General features: G+C 53.1%; 1 protein-coding gene across 1 annotated transcript; it reads left to right on the forward strand.

Moving 5' to 3' along the window:
- UNC5CL (unc-5 family C-terminal like) lies at positions 451-15209 on the forward strand. Its single transcript, XM_018039294.1, has 9 exons — positions 451-726; positions 5912-6357; positions 6797-7097; positions 7819-8081; positions 8744-8845; positions 9114-9181; positions 10035-10135; positions 10291-10404; positions 13018-15209. The coding sequence occupies exons 2-9, from the start codon at positions 5973-5975 to the stop codon at positions 13238-13240; spliced, it is 1557 nt and encodes a 518-aa protein (XP_017894783.1). The 5' UTR covers positions 451-726; positions 5912-5972; the 3' UTR covers positions 13241-15209.

The raw sequence follows: 15778 nt of genomic DNA on the forward strand, positions 1-15778 counted from the left end.
ACCTGCAAAGCAGGAGATGTGGGTTCGATCCCTGGGTTGGTAAGACCCCCTGGAGAAGGAAATGGCAACCCACTCTAGTATTCTTGCCTGGGAAATCCCATGGACAGAGGAGCCTGGTGGGCTACAGTCCATGGGGTCACAGGAGTTGGGCACAACTCAGCAACTAAGCCACTACCAAGCTCCCTGGGCAGGCCCACAGTGCCATCACCTGGGGGCTTCTAAGATAGAGAACCTCAGGCCCCACCTTAGGCCAATGGGTCAGAACTTGCATTCTTACAAGGTCCCTCAGACGGTTCATGTACACATTACAGTTTGAGAAGCCCTCGTTAGGGTTCCTCCTACCTTGTGCTGTTGCAGCAGCCACTGACCAGCAGAGGGCAGTCAAGAGAGGCCTTACCTGTACCCAGGTTGTCTCCCTCTGTCCCTCCCTTCCAGACCTAGATGGGTAAGTCCACGGACTTTTGGATCCTCCCTCACCTCGTCTGGACTTTGCCAGCATACAGGACAGACTCCCCACCCCTCTTTGGGGCGGCTGGGAGGCAGGACTCTGCCGAAGCGGGAAGCGGGAAGCGCCAGGCCACTCCTGCCTGAATTCCCTGAATTCCCCGCCCGCCTCCACTTGTCCGCGGGCTTGGTGACGGAGTCTGGCTGACTTCTCTGTTTCTCAGAGAAGGAACTGCTGTTCCTGGACAAGCCGGCAGCCTCTGGGGTCACCTACACGGTAAGGTGCGCACCCCCTGGGGCAGCCGGGGGTGGGCTGAGCGTTAAGATGGGGCTATCTGGGGCCCTGGGGTGGAGCTAGGCCAGCTCAGGTGAGGCTGGCAGGTGTGGAGACCCGGTGCTGGAGGAGGGAGAAGGAAGGGGCTCGGCAGAGGGCCACAGCCCAGTGCGTGTGAGGACCAGGGGAGGCACTCGGAGAATGCAGCTCATGACTTAGGCTGGGGCTCACTTTCCTGGTACACGTTTTATGTATAATTGGAGATCTTTCAGCAGTAGATCCAATAAGAAGCAGTGATGTGGAGAGGGGTTGAGAGTTTCCTTAAAGAATATGAGCAGAACTTTGCAACAGGAGCCTGGATCCTTGTGTTGGAGGAAGCAACTCCTTAGGGACAGGTGATGGCGCATCCTAAAATACTGTCATCTTGGGAAAGTGCTACCCAGGATGATCCAGAGTCTGGGGCAGGACATACTGGAGAGCTGGGTACCAAAGGGTCAGCCATGGGGTTGGGAGGGTCCAGTCTGCAGGTACCAGGCTGTTACGCTATATATTCGGTACCCTTTCCCTTCCTGGGGGCAAAGAGAAGGATGGGGTGAGGACCAACACAGCCGGGAGAGCTGTCAGCCTGCAGAAAGGGGGCTGAGAGGAGGGAGGAGTTACCTGCTCCAGGCCAGGTAATGAATTGGCTCCTGTGAGAGGCCCTCCAGGTTGGAAGGTAGGACAAGGGGACTCTGCTGCACCACCCAATGCAGTGGAGGGGATTTGGACTCTGGTCTTTGGAGGCCCTATAAAAGCTGTTGCTATAGAAACAGAGTGAGCCCCGCCTTTCTTTCCCTACAGCTGGCCCATCTCCTGCTGCTGGTGCCTCGGTGGGCAGGGGGTAGGCGAGAGCGTCATTCGCTGTGGCACCAAGGATGTGCCTTTAGCTCCTTATGTTTGTTTTTCCTTCTATTTATTTTCATTGCTTTCTCTTTCAACTTCAATTCCTCTAGAAGTGAAAAGGAAGAGACCTCGGGGAAAAAGAAGGGGCAGGGAGAGAAAGGGAGTGTTTCTGGAAGCTCTTGTCATCCTTGCTCATCCTTTCCTTCTGCCTTCAGTTGTAGCTTAATAATCCATCCTCTGCCCTCACTGGGGGAGGAAACTTGGCTTCCTTATCTGGGAAATGAGATAAAAATAACAGCTAGCTCATAAAGCTGCTGTGAGGATCAAATGAGCTGGGCCACGTAGAGCGCTGTAACACCCTGGCTCTGTGGATGTTAGCTATTATTATTACAGTTATAATTCCAATTATCTTTACTGCGGAAGGACTGCGAGGATTGAACGGGATGTAAAGGGAAGCCTGTGGCTCTGATCCCCATCTCCGCCAGATTCAGGCATCGCCAGCTCACTTATTCCACTCATGCGCCCCGCCAGGGCCACCGTCTGCAGGGTTAGATGTTAAGGCCGAGGGAGCAACGTCACGCCTTCCCTTCTTGTCTATAGTTTCAATGAAGACATGGGGGAAATAGATCCTACCCCAGGGCTCCATCCTGAAGATACATAGGCGCTTTAGCCCCTGGCCAGGGGGAGCTGGGAAGGGGGCTTAGGTTTCATGGGTCTTGAGAAGGATGAAAGAAGGTGGGCAAGGGTGGAGCAGGTGCTTGGGGGCGCAGCCTCAGGTCGGGGTTAGGGGTGTGAAGTGAAAGTCGCTCAGTCGTGTCCGACTCTTTGTGACCCCATGGACTATACATTCCATGGAATTTTCTAGGCCAGAATACTGGAGTGTGTAGCCTTTCCTTTATCCAGGGGATCTTCCCAACCCAGGGATTGAACCCAGGTCTCCCGCATTGCAGGCGGATTCTTTACCAGCTGAGCCACAAGGTATGAGTGAGGGAATAATTCACCAGTGCAGATCCTAGTGGATCAACCATGGGGACCCTGGGGACTCAGAAGGAGGATGTGGTGTCTCACAGAACTCAACCTCGGAGTAAATGAATCCCATGCTCTCAGAAGCTCTTTGAGAGCCAAGTAAGATGCCATTGTGTCAGGACAATGCCTAGGCCACAGTGGGTGCTCAGAAATTGCTCATTTGAGTGGAAATCCATACAGGACAGCATGTGATCAAGAATCAATCAGTATGGACTTCCCTGGTGGTCCTGGACTTCCTGGTGGTTAAGTCTTTGAGCTTTCAATGCAGGGGATGTGTATTTGATCCCTGGACAGGGAACTAAGATACCACATGCTGTGCAGTGTGGCCAAGAAAAAAATTAAAATAAACAGTTAATATGGTGGGAGGATGGTGGTCAGGGAGGGCGAAACCGTCAAGGGCTGGTGAGTGGGGGTTGGCAGGGGGCACTACTAAGCAAGAGTGGTCCAGGCGAGTGAAGCAGGCAGAGGGTGACAGCGTGAAGCAGAGGACAGCAGGAACAAAGGCCAAAGCTTAGACTTCACCAGCTGTGCAGAGCCCAGTCTTGCTGAGGGTGCAAATTAAGGGAGGAAGAGGATAAGTTGGAGGAGAAGACCTGGGGAAGAGCTGGCATCTTTTTAAAAAATTATTTGTTTATTTATTTGGCTGCATCAGGTCTTAGCTGCAGCATGTGGCCTCTGTAGTTGGCACACTCACACTCTCCAGTTGGGGCACGCAGGCCTAGAGGGCTCAGTGGCCTGTGGGATTTTAGTTACCCCAACCAGGGATCGAACCCAAGCCCCTGCAGTGCAAGGTAGATTCTTAACCACTGGACCGCCAGGGAAGTCCCAAGAGCTGGCATCTTTAGGGGGATGCTGCTGGACAGCACAGGCCCCCATCTGACCCTGGGAACCTGGTGGACTTCACCTGGAGACCTCACTTTGGGTTTTCTTTCTCTTTCTGCTTCCACTTTTAACTTTTGTTACTCTTGTAGAATATATATATATATATATATATATATATTAAATATATCCCTGTGAGTTACCCTCTGACCTCTCTAGCAGAAGGAGGGGCATAAATAAAACACACGTATTTGGACAGGGTTTATCATCTACAAGAGATTTTCACACGATCTCATGCCATCCTCATCATCAGTCTGAGAGGCTATTTTTTCCCACTTTTAATAGTGTTTAAAAAGAATTAGAAGATTAATAGAAAGACAAGCTTGAATGTGAAAAATTCAGACTACAGAAAAAAGGGTTTAAGAAAATAGAAAGTCCTCTTTTACACCTTCCAGCTCCCCCAATTTCTCATCTCTTTCAGTGACAACCAATAAGAATAGTTTGGAGGTTGTCCTCCCCCAGACTCGCATGTCCAAGGCAGGAATCACTAGAACATGTTGCTGCTGAGTCCTTGAAGTAGACAGAATATCAATTGCAATGCGCTGTGAGTGTAAAATACACATGGACTTCAAAGACTTGTAATGAAAAAAGAATGTAAAATATTGCAATAAATTTACATTGATTATCTGTCAACATATTATTTTGAATATACTGGGTTACATAAAATATATTAAAAATTAATTTCTCCTGGTTCTTTTTACTTTTTTAATGTAGACTCTAGAAAGTATAAAAGCACATCTGTGGCTCACATTATATTTTTTATTACACAGCTCTGCTGCGGACTTTTCTCTATCACTTAAATCGCGCATGTGTGCATGCTAAGTCACTTCAGTCGTGTCCACCTCTGTGGGACCCTATGGCCTGTAGCCCGCTACACTCTTCTGTCCATGGGATTCTTCAGGCAAGAACACTGGAGTGGGTTTCCATGGCCTCTTCCAGGGGACCTTCCCAACCCAGGGATCTTGTGTCTCTTATGTCTCCTGCATTGGCAGGCAGGTTCTTTACCACCCGGGAAGCCCATCACTTACATATGCTGCTGCTGCTGCTGCTAAGTCACTTCAGTCATGTCCGACTCTATGTGACCCCATAAACGGCAGCCCACCAGGCTCCCCCGTCCCTGGGATTCTCCAGGCAAGAACACTGGAGTGGGTTGCCATTTCTTTCTCCAGTACATGAAAGTGAAAAGTGAAAGTGAAGTCGCTTAGTCATGTCCAACTCTTAGCGACCCCATGGACTGCAGCCCATCAGCCTCCTCCGTGCATAGGATTTTCCAGGCAAGAGTACTGGAGTGGGCTGCCATTGCCTTCTCCTCACTTACATATACACACTCATAAATATATATCTACACTTCAATCTAGTTTTGCTATCTACATTAATGAGATCAGAGGATGTCTAGCCCTTTGTGACTTCATTTTCTATTTTAAAAAAATCCTTTGTGCATATATATATCTTTGTTGACACTCTGCTATATTTATTTTTTATTCATGCATTTATTTATTGTGGCTGTGCTGGGTCTTCGTTGCTGTGCTTGGGCTTTCGCTAGTTGTGGAGCCCGGGAGACACTCCAGCTGCTGCGCACAGGCTTCTCATTGCAGCGGCTTCCCTGGCTTCTGAGCGAGGCTCCAGGTGTGCGGGCTTCAGTGGTTGTGGTGCAAGGGCTCATTCGTTGCAGCTGAGGGCTCTAGAGCTTGGGTTCAGGATCTTCTTGGATCAGGGATCAAACCCATGTCCCCTGCATTGGCAGGCAGATTCTCACCCACTGTGCCACCAGGAAAGTCCTTGCTTTTCTATTTTAAGACTTTCCATGGGCTTCCCTGGTGGCTCAGAGGGTAAAGCATCTGCCTGCAATGTAGGAGACCTGGGTTCCATCCCTGGGTCAGGAAGATCCCCTGGAGAAGGAAATGGCAACCCACCCCAGTACTCTTGTCTGGAAAATCCCATGGACAGAGAAGCCTGGTAGACTATAGCCCATGGGATCGCAGAGAGTCGGACGCGACTGAGCGACTTCACTTTCTTTCACCTTCTGTCGGCCCATGGAGATCAAGGGCTCTATTTAGACAGAGGTAGAAACTGAGGTACCTTAAACAATAGGACAAGCTCACTCAGGCAGTGACCAAGGTGGCATGTGAATTCACATCCTCTAACTCCAAACCCAAGGTCTTTCTGTCTAGTGAGAGGTGAAATTAATTAGGGCATGGGGAGTCACGGCAGGTTCTTGAGGGAGAGAGAGGGAAATAGAGAGACGGAGGGAGGGAGAGATCGGTGAAGTTCTGTTAAGGAAATTGATCTGACTGGGGTGCATGGGGTATGCTGGGATGAAGACAATTTGCTCCCTCCTCACTGCAGCCACTTAGAAGCCAGGTCTTAGCCTCCGACGGCTCACGTGACACTGACTCTCTTCCCCAGGCCCTTGGCCTCGGCTGGCACGTGGGTGCAGGGCAACCGGCAGCATCAAGCGACCAGGCGGATGTGCTCCTATGAGAGCTCCTTCCAGCCCACCCAGTTTCTACTGCTGGTGGGGGTTCCAGTGGCGAGTGCCGTGCTCCTGGTCCAGTGCCTTCGATGGCACTGTCCTCGCCGGCTGCTGGGGGCCTGCTGGGAGCTGGAGAGCCAAGAGGAGCCAGCGCCCCTTCCCACTCCTCGACCGGAAGATGAGTCCTCCAGGGCAGGCCAGCCAGCCACGCTGCAGGAGGTGGCCACCTTCTATCAGGAATTGCACACGCCCACCCAAGGCCAGACCATCATCCGGCAGCTGATGCACAAACTGTTGGTGTTTTCTGCTCGAGAGGTGGACCACCGCGGTGGCTGCCTGATGCTCCAGGATACAGGCATTTCCCTGCTCATCCCTCCAGGTAACAGCACCCAGCTCCCTTCTCAGCCTACAGCTGTTCATGTTACGTATTAGACAGGGGCGCCAACCCCAAGAGAGCACCATTCAGAGACACCTTCCTAAATTTGAAAATTGTATGTTTCGTGTACGTCTTTCTTGACTCCAAAGATGGATATACTACACATTTTTATGACAGTTTCGTGGCAGGTGGAGGCAAAGGGCCTTGTTCTAATGAACAGTCTGTTACGACAGTTCTCCCTAAAAGGGAAGTAAAGTGTCTGGAGGAAGAGCACCCTTTGCAAATTCACACAAGAGCCTGAGTGAGCTTGCAGCATCCCTCGGAGGAGGGGGACGACTTGCTTGTGGTACCGGCCCGCATCCTCTCCCGCTCTGGCCGGGCCTCCTCTGCGGCAGGGGTGTGCCTGCCTGCCAGGGCCCCCTCAGCTCTCCGTCCTTCCCAGGTGCTGTGTCTGTGGGCCGCCAGGAGCGGGTGTCGCTGACCCTGGTGTGGGACCTGACGGATGCCCCCTCGCTGTCCCGAGCTCAGGGGCTGGTGAGCCCCGTGGTGGCGTGCGGCCCCCACGGGGCCTCCTTCCTGAAGCCCTGCACCCTCACCTTCAAGCACTGTGCCCAGCAGCCCAGCCAGGCCCGCACCTACAGCAGCAACACCGCCCTGCTGGACGCCAAGGCCTGGAAGCCGTTGGGGCGGCCGGGAGACCACACCTCCCGGGATGAATGTCGCATCCACCTCTCCCACTTCAGGTGGGTGCCCGCCTGTGGGCCTGGACTTCCCGCCCCTGTTTCTGGCTGCCTCGTCCTCACCTCTCTGCGGGGACTGCCTCTTATGCTGTCCAAGCTGGCCTGCAAAGCCCGTATCTCCCATCCTTCCCCACTCCCTCTGTCCCAGTGCCTATGGCTGCTTATCTTGCTGCCACCCCATCCAGGACTGTGCATCCCCCCATGGTCCCTCTGTCTGTCTAGAAAGGTCTGGCTCAGCCCTGGTCGTCTATCTAGAGGAGCCTGTCCCGTCTCCACCTCTGTCTCTAATATTGTCTGTCTCTTCTCTGTGCCCTGGCTCAGGACTGTCTCCCCGCTGTCTAGGGCACGTTGCCCCTTCCATTTCTCTAAGACTCCATCCCAGGTTATGTCTGTCCTTGGCTCTGTCCTTCTAGGATCCTAGACCCTCTGCCTCCCAGTCTCCTTGCCACCCATGACCAGAGCAGGGCCATGCATGGTGGCCCACAGCTCAGCTTCACTCTTTCCTACACTGACCCAGTGACAGTCACTGGCATGACTCACATTCCGTCCCTCTAGCCAACCCTCCACCCTAGTTCTTCCCTACATGGCCTGGAATGTTCTCCTTTCCTCCCCGGAGGCCCCCACAGAGGCCCCTGGTGCGGTGGGAGCTGGGTGGCAGGTGGGCTGGTGTCCCGGCCTCCCCGGTCCCATCGCACGTGGTCCCTGCCACCGCCTCTCTCTGCAGCCTCTACACCTGTGTGCTGGAGGCGCCGGTGGGCCGGGAAGCCCGAAAGTGGCTGCAGCTGGCTGTGTTCTGCTCGCCGCTGGCCCCGGGGCAGTCCCACCTGCAGCTGCGTGTCTACTTCCTCAATAACACGCCCTGCGCCCTGCAGTGGGCTGTGACCAACGAGCAGCCGCACGGTGGGCGCCTGCGTGGGCCCTGCCAGCTCTTCGACTTCACCGGGGCCCGAGGAGACCAGTGCCTGAAACTCAAATACATCTCAGAGGGTGAGGGAGGCCGAGCCGGGGGACAGCGCATCCGGGAGCCCCGTGGAGGGAGGGGTCTGGGCCTTCCCTGAGGTGGAAATCTGGGTGCCTCAAGTTTCTTTTTGAGACTTCTGGGCATGCAGCAGCCTTGGGGGGCGAAGGAGGAGGGTGCTTCTGGCTCCTCCTGCTGCCTCCCGGAGCCCCAGGCTTTGCTCAGTACCTCCCTCTGCTGCACTCAGCCGTGGGCCCTCCGCGGGAGGACAGATGATGCTGGTGAGCAGCGGGAGGAGAGGTGTTGCCTCCGTAGGGGCAGGGCGGGAGGAGGAGGCTTTTATGGTCCTGCCTGGTTGAGCCCACGTCAGAGGAGGAGGCCCAGTCTTTTCTGCCCTCGTTCCTTTGTGGGTTGGCTGCGGGAATTGTCCATGGCGCCAAGGGTGTGGTTGTGTGGGTGTGGACAGGGCGCGCATGCGTGCTGCTTTTAGAGGATGGGAGGGTGGGGGTTGGATGGGAAGGTGGAAGGGCGGAGGGGTGGGTCTGTGTGCTGGAAGAAGGAAGACCACGCACAGGGTCCCCGCCCAGGCCCTGGGACCTGCCACCCACTGGAGTCACCCTCCTGCATTTGCTCCTGCCCTGACCTCCCCTTAAACGAAGGCCACCCTCCTGAGGCCCTCTGCTCTCTGCAGGTTGGGAGAACGTGGACGACAGCAGCTGTCAGCTCGTGCCGCACCTGCACATCTGGCACGGGAAGTGCCCCTTCCGCTCCTTCTGCTTCCGGAGAAAAGCAGGTAGCCGGGAGCCCCGCGTCCCCCTCCTCCCTTCCCCTCCCCTCTCCTGGTCACCCTGGAGCCCTGCAGCGCCTCATTCGGCCACGCGTGCAGAGCTTCTCTTTAAAGATAGGGGCCACAGCAGATCTTCACAGAGAGAAAGATGGGGTGGCCGGCACAGCTGCTTCCGAGTTCCAAAGTCTTTCTGTGGAAGTCTATTTTCTGTCCTGCTCTTCTCTTCTCTCCTGGGCCTGTTCCTCCCTCACCTGCTACATCTCCTTTTTTGTAGCCAATGAGAACGAGGATTGCTCAGCGCTGACCAATGAGATCATTGTCACCATGCACACCTTCCAGGATGTGAGTCGGCCGGAGGGGCTGAGGAAGGGCAGGGCGGGGGAGTGGTGGACGAGGTAGGCGAGGGTCTGGTGGCCAGCAAGTATGGCTCTGATCACATAGCCAAGAGGTGAAGAGGGCATTCTTCCAGGGGCAGAGACTGTCTGGCCTCCAAGTGATGCTCCATCTTTGACTCTCCTGTCCACCCATGGGTGGATCCAGCTGGAGGGTAAAAGAACCAGACCCTACATGAACCCTGTAGGGGTTTCTTCCAACCTGGAGGCACTTGGGCGTCAAAGAGAAGTACTTTCTTTCTGGACAGATTGTCTGCATCTGGGAGACAGTGCTGTGTATCTTCGGATGGAGAGTGACCCAGGAGGAGGAGGGGCTTGAATAGGTGGGATGGAAGTTAGAGATCCCGCCCTCCTGCAGGAAGACAGGAAGAAATCAGGGGAATCTTTGGGGAACCATGTGGCATCTTATTGGAAACTAGGCAGATACCCCTCAAGGTATCCTTCGAGAAGGAGTAACCAAGGAGAAGAACAATGGAGGAAGGGGGCACATATATATGCCTGAGTTCAGCATCTCTATTATTAGATGACCTCCCCTGCCCTTGACCCCACTCAGCACTTCTCCTGGTGCCCTAGGATGTACCTTGTTTGGTTTTCATGTCCCAGGTCCCAAAGAGCTCAGTGAGCAAACTCAAGGCTGAAGGCTCTGGGGTTGGGGGAGCAGAGGGTAGAGGGTATTGGTTAGGGTGGGGCTGTGTCTCCTGGCTGAAGCAGAGATGGGAGGAATGGAGGTGGGTGCCCTGGCTTTTTGCTCACGGGATGTCTCATGATCCCTAAGTGTGTTCCCTGCCCCTCTGTTGGCTCAGGGCTTGGAGACCAAGTACATGGAAATCCTCAGGTTCCAGGCATCAGAGGAGGAATCCTGGGCAGTCCCACCCCCAGTCACCCAGCCACCCCCCTGCAACAGGTGAGGTGGGGGTTGCTTGGGCTGCTCTGAAGGGTAGGGGATGTTTGGGATTGCTGTCCCTGGGCTTGCAGGGCGAGCACAGCATTGAGGTATCTGTGGAGCCAGGCTGGGCCTTTTGATTCTCTCCTTCAAGGACACACTTTCCTCCACCTCAGGCTGCCCCCAGAGCTCTTCGAGCAGCTGCAGATGTTGTTGGAGCCAAACAGCATCACTGGCAATGACTGGCGGCGACTGGCCTCCCATCTGGGGCTCTGTGGTATGAAAATCCGGTAAGAGGGATAAGGTCTGCACATGGGAGCGGAGGGTGGACTGTTGGGGGTTCTCAGGACCCCTTGGAGACTGGACCATTCACACGAGAGTGACTTAGAAGTCAGGGAATGGCTACTCCCCACCCTACTTCCCAGAAGAGAACTGATTTCATTGGCAATGATCTCATTTGTTTGGGTCCAACAGTCTTTGTTCTCATGGCTTCAAAGAGAAGAGGACATGACAGGTGAGAGAGGAAAAAGCCAGGGGAGAGGACCAGGGGAAGTCACAGGGACTCCACAGGAAGGTTCTGGGCATCTTTCTGTTTATCACTGTATTCTTGGTACCTAGAGCGATGCCTTGGAGAAGGCAATGGCACCCCACTCCAGTCCTCTTGCCTGGAAAATCCCATGGACGGGGGAGCCTGGTAGGCTGCAGTCCATGGGGTTGCAAACAGTCGGACACGACTGAGCGACTTCACTTTCACTTTTCATTTTCATGCATTGGAGAAGGAAATGGCAACCCGCTCCAGTGTTCTTGCCTGGAGAATCCCAGGGACGGGGGAGCCTGGTGGGCTGCCGTCTATGGGGTCACACAGAGTTGGACATGACTGAAGTGACTTAGCAGCAGCTTAGCAGCAGAGCGATGCCTGGTTCATGGCCAGTGTGCAGTACATAAATATTGGCTCGGTAAATACTTAACAATGAATCAGTTCACATGTAAGTCACTGGTACATACAGAGTACTTGACATGCTGTGCCCTGCGGGGCAGGATGGAAGACTACAGGATAATGTGTGTAAAGCCTGTAGCTGAGTGCATGGCACATGTTAATTCAATAAATATTGGCAAAACAGGCAGTGCAGCTATGCACTGCATAGAGAGATGAGTAGACCAATTCTGAGCTGAGCTCCAGCACTCAGATGATGACAACAGTGGTCAAAGACCGCACCCAGGAGATGGGATGAGAGCTGGATCCTTAAAACAAGGTAGATTTTAAAATCACCCACTTTTAAAGACGTCGCTGGTGGTTCAGTGGTTAAGACTCTGTGCTTCCACTGCAGATATGGGTTCAACCCCTGGCTAGGGAATTAAGATTCTGCATGCCATAGGATGTGGCATAAGTAAATAAAAATTCTCCCTCAAAAGCAAAAAACACTGCTCTTTTATTAAATATTTATCAAGTACCTACTAGTCCTGGAAAAATTATACTAAGCATTGGGATACAGAATGAATAAAATATGGTCCCAACACCCAGGGAGGTCACTCTGTACTAAGGGATACAGAGAGCTTAAAAAAAATCAAGGTATGTGTTCCTTTGACATTATTTTTATGTACTCAATATTGTGAGGCAAGTTGAAAACAGGTACAAAATGGCTAAAGCAAGAATAATGAAGACTTATGTCAATTACAGTTGACCTGCACAACGTAGTTGACCTGCACAATGTAGAGGTTAGAGGGGTGACCCTCCATGCAGTTGAAATCCTAGTATAACTTACAGCTGCCCTCCACATCCACAGTTCAGCCTCCACAGATTCAACCAACCAAGGACCATGTAGTATTGTAATATTTACTGTTGGAAAAAATCTGCATGTAAGTGGACTCACACAGCTCAAAGTGGTGTTGTTCGAGAGTCAACTATATACCTCAATTAAATAAAAAAGAATAATAAAGCCTAATGGGAGTCTTGGAGAAGGCAATGGCACCCCACTCCAGTACTCTTGCCTAGAAAATCCCATGGACGGAGGAGCCTGGTAGGCTGCAGTCCATGGGGTCACTAAGAGTCGGACACGACTGAGCGACTTCACTTTCGCTTTTCACTTTCATACACTGGAGAAGGAAACGGCAGCCCACTCCAGTGTTCTTGCCTGGAGAATCCCAGGGATGGGGGAGCCTGGTGGGCTGCTGTCTATGGGGTCGCACAGAGTCGGACACGACTAAAGTGACTTAGCAGCAGCAGCAGCAGCAATGGGAGTCTGGACTAAGGGGTGCAGAATGGTCTTCTCCACCTGAGGTGGGAACAAGCGCTTCAGATGGTAGGGAAGTAGGGGATCAACTTGGGGAGGGGGCCAGAGGGTCAACTGCAGGTCTGGTATGCTTAAGGTGGGAAGGAAGGTTCAGGATGGGAGCAAGGAGAAAAGGTCAGAAAAACATGGCAAGGCCAAATGGTGGGTGGGCAGGGAAGTCAGGAGAGTGGCCTTGGTTAGCAGGTGAAAGAGACTCTGGAGGGGTTTTGAGCAGGGGAGGGCCCTGGGTAGGAAGAACTATTTCCCTGGTGGTGGGCAGGATGTGGCCTGGGAGAGAGGGAGGGTGGGGAGTGTTTGGGGTGGGGGTAGGGCGCAGAGAAGGCAAACAGAGAACATCGCAGATGGATATTCTGCATCCTCAGAGGTCTTCTCATCCAAGCCCTGGTGTGAGAAAAGAGAAAACCGAAGCCTAGAGTAGAGTAGACTTTGAGCCAGTGCAATCTCAGATGTGACCCAGGCAATCTCTGATTTCAAAGTCCTGGGTCCTCCCACCATCTAGAGTGCCCTGAAAGAAGGCATGATGAGGGCCAGAGCTGGGGGCAGGTGGGTGGCGGATCTCGACACAGGGCCCCCTCCCTCCTCTCACACCCCTCCCCCCCACCTCCTGGCCAGGTTCATGTCCTGTCAGCGCAGCCCCGCGGCAGCCATCCTGGAGCTATTTGAGGAGCAGAATGGCAGCCTCCAGGAGCTGCACTACCTCATGACCCTCATGGAGCGGCTGGACTGCGCCTCCGTCATCCAGAACTACCTGAACGGGACGCAAGGCGGCAGCCCGCCCCGGCTGCGCGCTGGCGCCCAGGAGAACGAAGGCCTGGAGCTGGACGAGAAGCTCTGAGCGCCCCGGTACGGCGCAGGGCGCGGCTCTGTCCCCCGGGAGGCCGTGGATGATGTGCCCCGACACCCAGGAAGAAAAACAGCTGCTCTTCCTGGCTGGACCCACCGACCTCATCAGGACCCTCGCGTGGTTCCCCCGGGGCCACAGCAAGGCCGGACGCCACCGTGAGCCCGCGCCTTTCAGGACCGCCCTTCCGGCCCGCTCCGTCCTGTGTGCAGAGCCCTCCTGGCCGGCAGGGGGCGCAGGAGCCCAGGAGATGGCCCCAGCTTGGCCGACCTCCGGGAAGCTGTTTAATAGACCAGTGCACTGTTAGACTGCCCCGTTGGCACTCCTTGGGGACTGGTTAGTCCGCAGAGTATTCGCCGAGCACTGAAGTGATACTCAGCATTGGACTGGGTATCATGGGAACTCCTGGAATAAATGAGGTCGGGTTTGGACCCTTGCGAAACTCCTCTGGGAAAGATTGAAGACCAGGAGGAGAAGGGGACGACAGAGGATGAGATGGCTGGGTGGCATCATCCACTCAATGGACATGAGTTTGGGTAATCTCCGGGAGCTGGTGATGGACAGGGAGGCCTGGCGTGCTGCAGTCCATGGGGTCGCAAAGAGCCAGACACGACCGAGCAGCTGAAATGAACTGAACTGAACTGAAACCCCTCTTGAGGAAACCAAGATGCCCTGGTAGGAGCTGAGGGCAAACTCCCAGCGCTTGCCCTGTGGTTAGGGATATGAATGTCATATGAACTGTACCAGCATAAGGAGCTGGGAAAGGAGGGGGCTGAGTATGGGCTGGAGCCGTGAGAAAGCCTTGTGAAGGATGTTGCGGAGATGGTTTGCAGAGTGGCTCAGAGATCTTCAGGTGGAGAAAGGGAGAGATGTGACTGGACTTAGAGTAGGAGCCTGATGCACATGGGTGCTGAGGCATCAAGGAGCCCAGCACGGTGAGTGTAAGGCGAGGGCAGGACCAGAGTTCAAGGCCAGATCTCGAGATGGGCAGTCACAGCAGCTGACCTACCTGTCTCCCCTGACTTCCTTCGTCTCTGTCCTCTCATTCTTGCCTTGTCTTCCTCTCTCTCTGCCATTATCTCTGTCATGAAACGTTAAAGCTGGAAAGAAACTTCCAAGATGATTATTGTTGCCCGACCTTTTAATCTCTTTATCTCGAGCTGTGTGCATTTTAAGTCTCTCTGACTGCATTTTGCTGTTGCTGGCCCCTGCAGTGTCTCCATCCCTGACTCTCTTGGTCACTGCTCGTCTGAGCATCTTTTTGTTTTTGCCTAGTTACTGTGCTTGCCCTTGTGTGTTTCTTTTTCTCTCTGAGACCCTCAGTCATTCCTCTCAGGCAAATGTCTCGAGACCATGGTTAAGTATCAAGGCTACTGAAAGACACCAGACTGCCCTAGGGATCGATGGGTGGGGGTTTTATCTTGTGAAAGAAGAAAAGTCACTCAGTTGTGTCTGGCTATTTGCAACCCTATGGACTATAGCCCACCAGGCTCCTCTGTCTATGGAACACTCACACCAGAATACTGGAGTGGGTTGCCATTCTCTTCTCCAGGGGATCTTCCGGACGCAGGGATTGAACCCAGGCCTCCCACATTGCAGTCAGATTCTTCACTGTCTGAGCCACCAGGGAAGTCCTTTATTGTGTGAGTCAGGATCCAGTTTAGGGTCAGGAGAGAGAGGATAGGGATTAAAGAACATCCCATTTAGTAAATTATTTATTCAGTACCTACTGTGTGTTAGACACTGTATAGAAAATAAATCAGTAGGCTGGGTCCTGAAAGGAGAACAAAGGATTTGACTCTATTCAAGCAATTCTTTTGTTGGCAAATAGGTGTTGTTAAATTTTTCAAGAGCAGGCAAATAATCTCTCTGGCAACACTAACAATTTGCTTCTGTATTTAATTAAAAAATATTACAGCTTTTTCTATGATGAACAATATTGTATAATAAAATATGAAAATTGCCTTTCTTTGTTACTAACTGTATTTTGCTTAGATTGGTAAATTCCAATGTGGATAGGAATGATTTTATGTGGTAAAGCTGTACCGATGGGAGCAGGCTGGAGAGAAGTGTTTTGTAGATTGTACTGCTAGTATGAATGTCATCTGGGTCCAGAATGGTAGATTAGGGAGGTTTGCTTTCCATTCTGTTAGAAGCAAGCCTTCAGGTTGGGACCCTCCCACTGCCTACCACCACACTGCCTCCCTCCTCCCCTAACCCATCCATTCTGTTAGTCCTCCTATCCCACTGGGGGATGCCAGCTACTCCAGGCTGGCACCTTGGCCTTCTCTGTCTTCATTTGGCTCAGGATTGAGTAAGAGTGTCTTTCTCACCTGGAGTCTGGTGCCCTTCCCCCCTCATCACCAATTGTTTCTTCCTAGTTTTCTACACCAGCCGAAGGCATCTTTATTTTGTGTTACTCCCTACCCTGGAACAAGTCACTTTAGGGGTTTTATGTCTTGTGGAATTGTGAATAAAAGCCATAGGGGATGTCGTGGAGGGTGGTTCTAGGATGGGAGAGACTGCCTTCTG

Source organism: Capra hircus, chromosome 23 (genome assembly GCF_001704415.2).
Source record: "Capra hircus breed San Clemente chromosome 23, ASM170441v1, whole genome shotgun sequence".
Lineage (NCBI taxonomy): Eukaryota > Metazoa > Chordata > Mammalia > Artiodactyla > Bovidae > Capra > Capra hircus.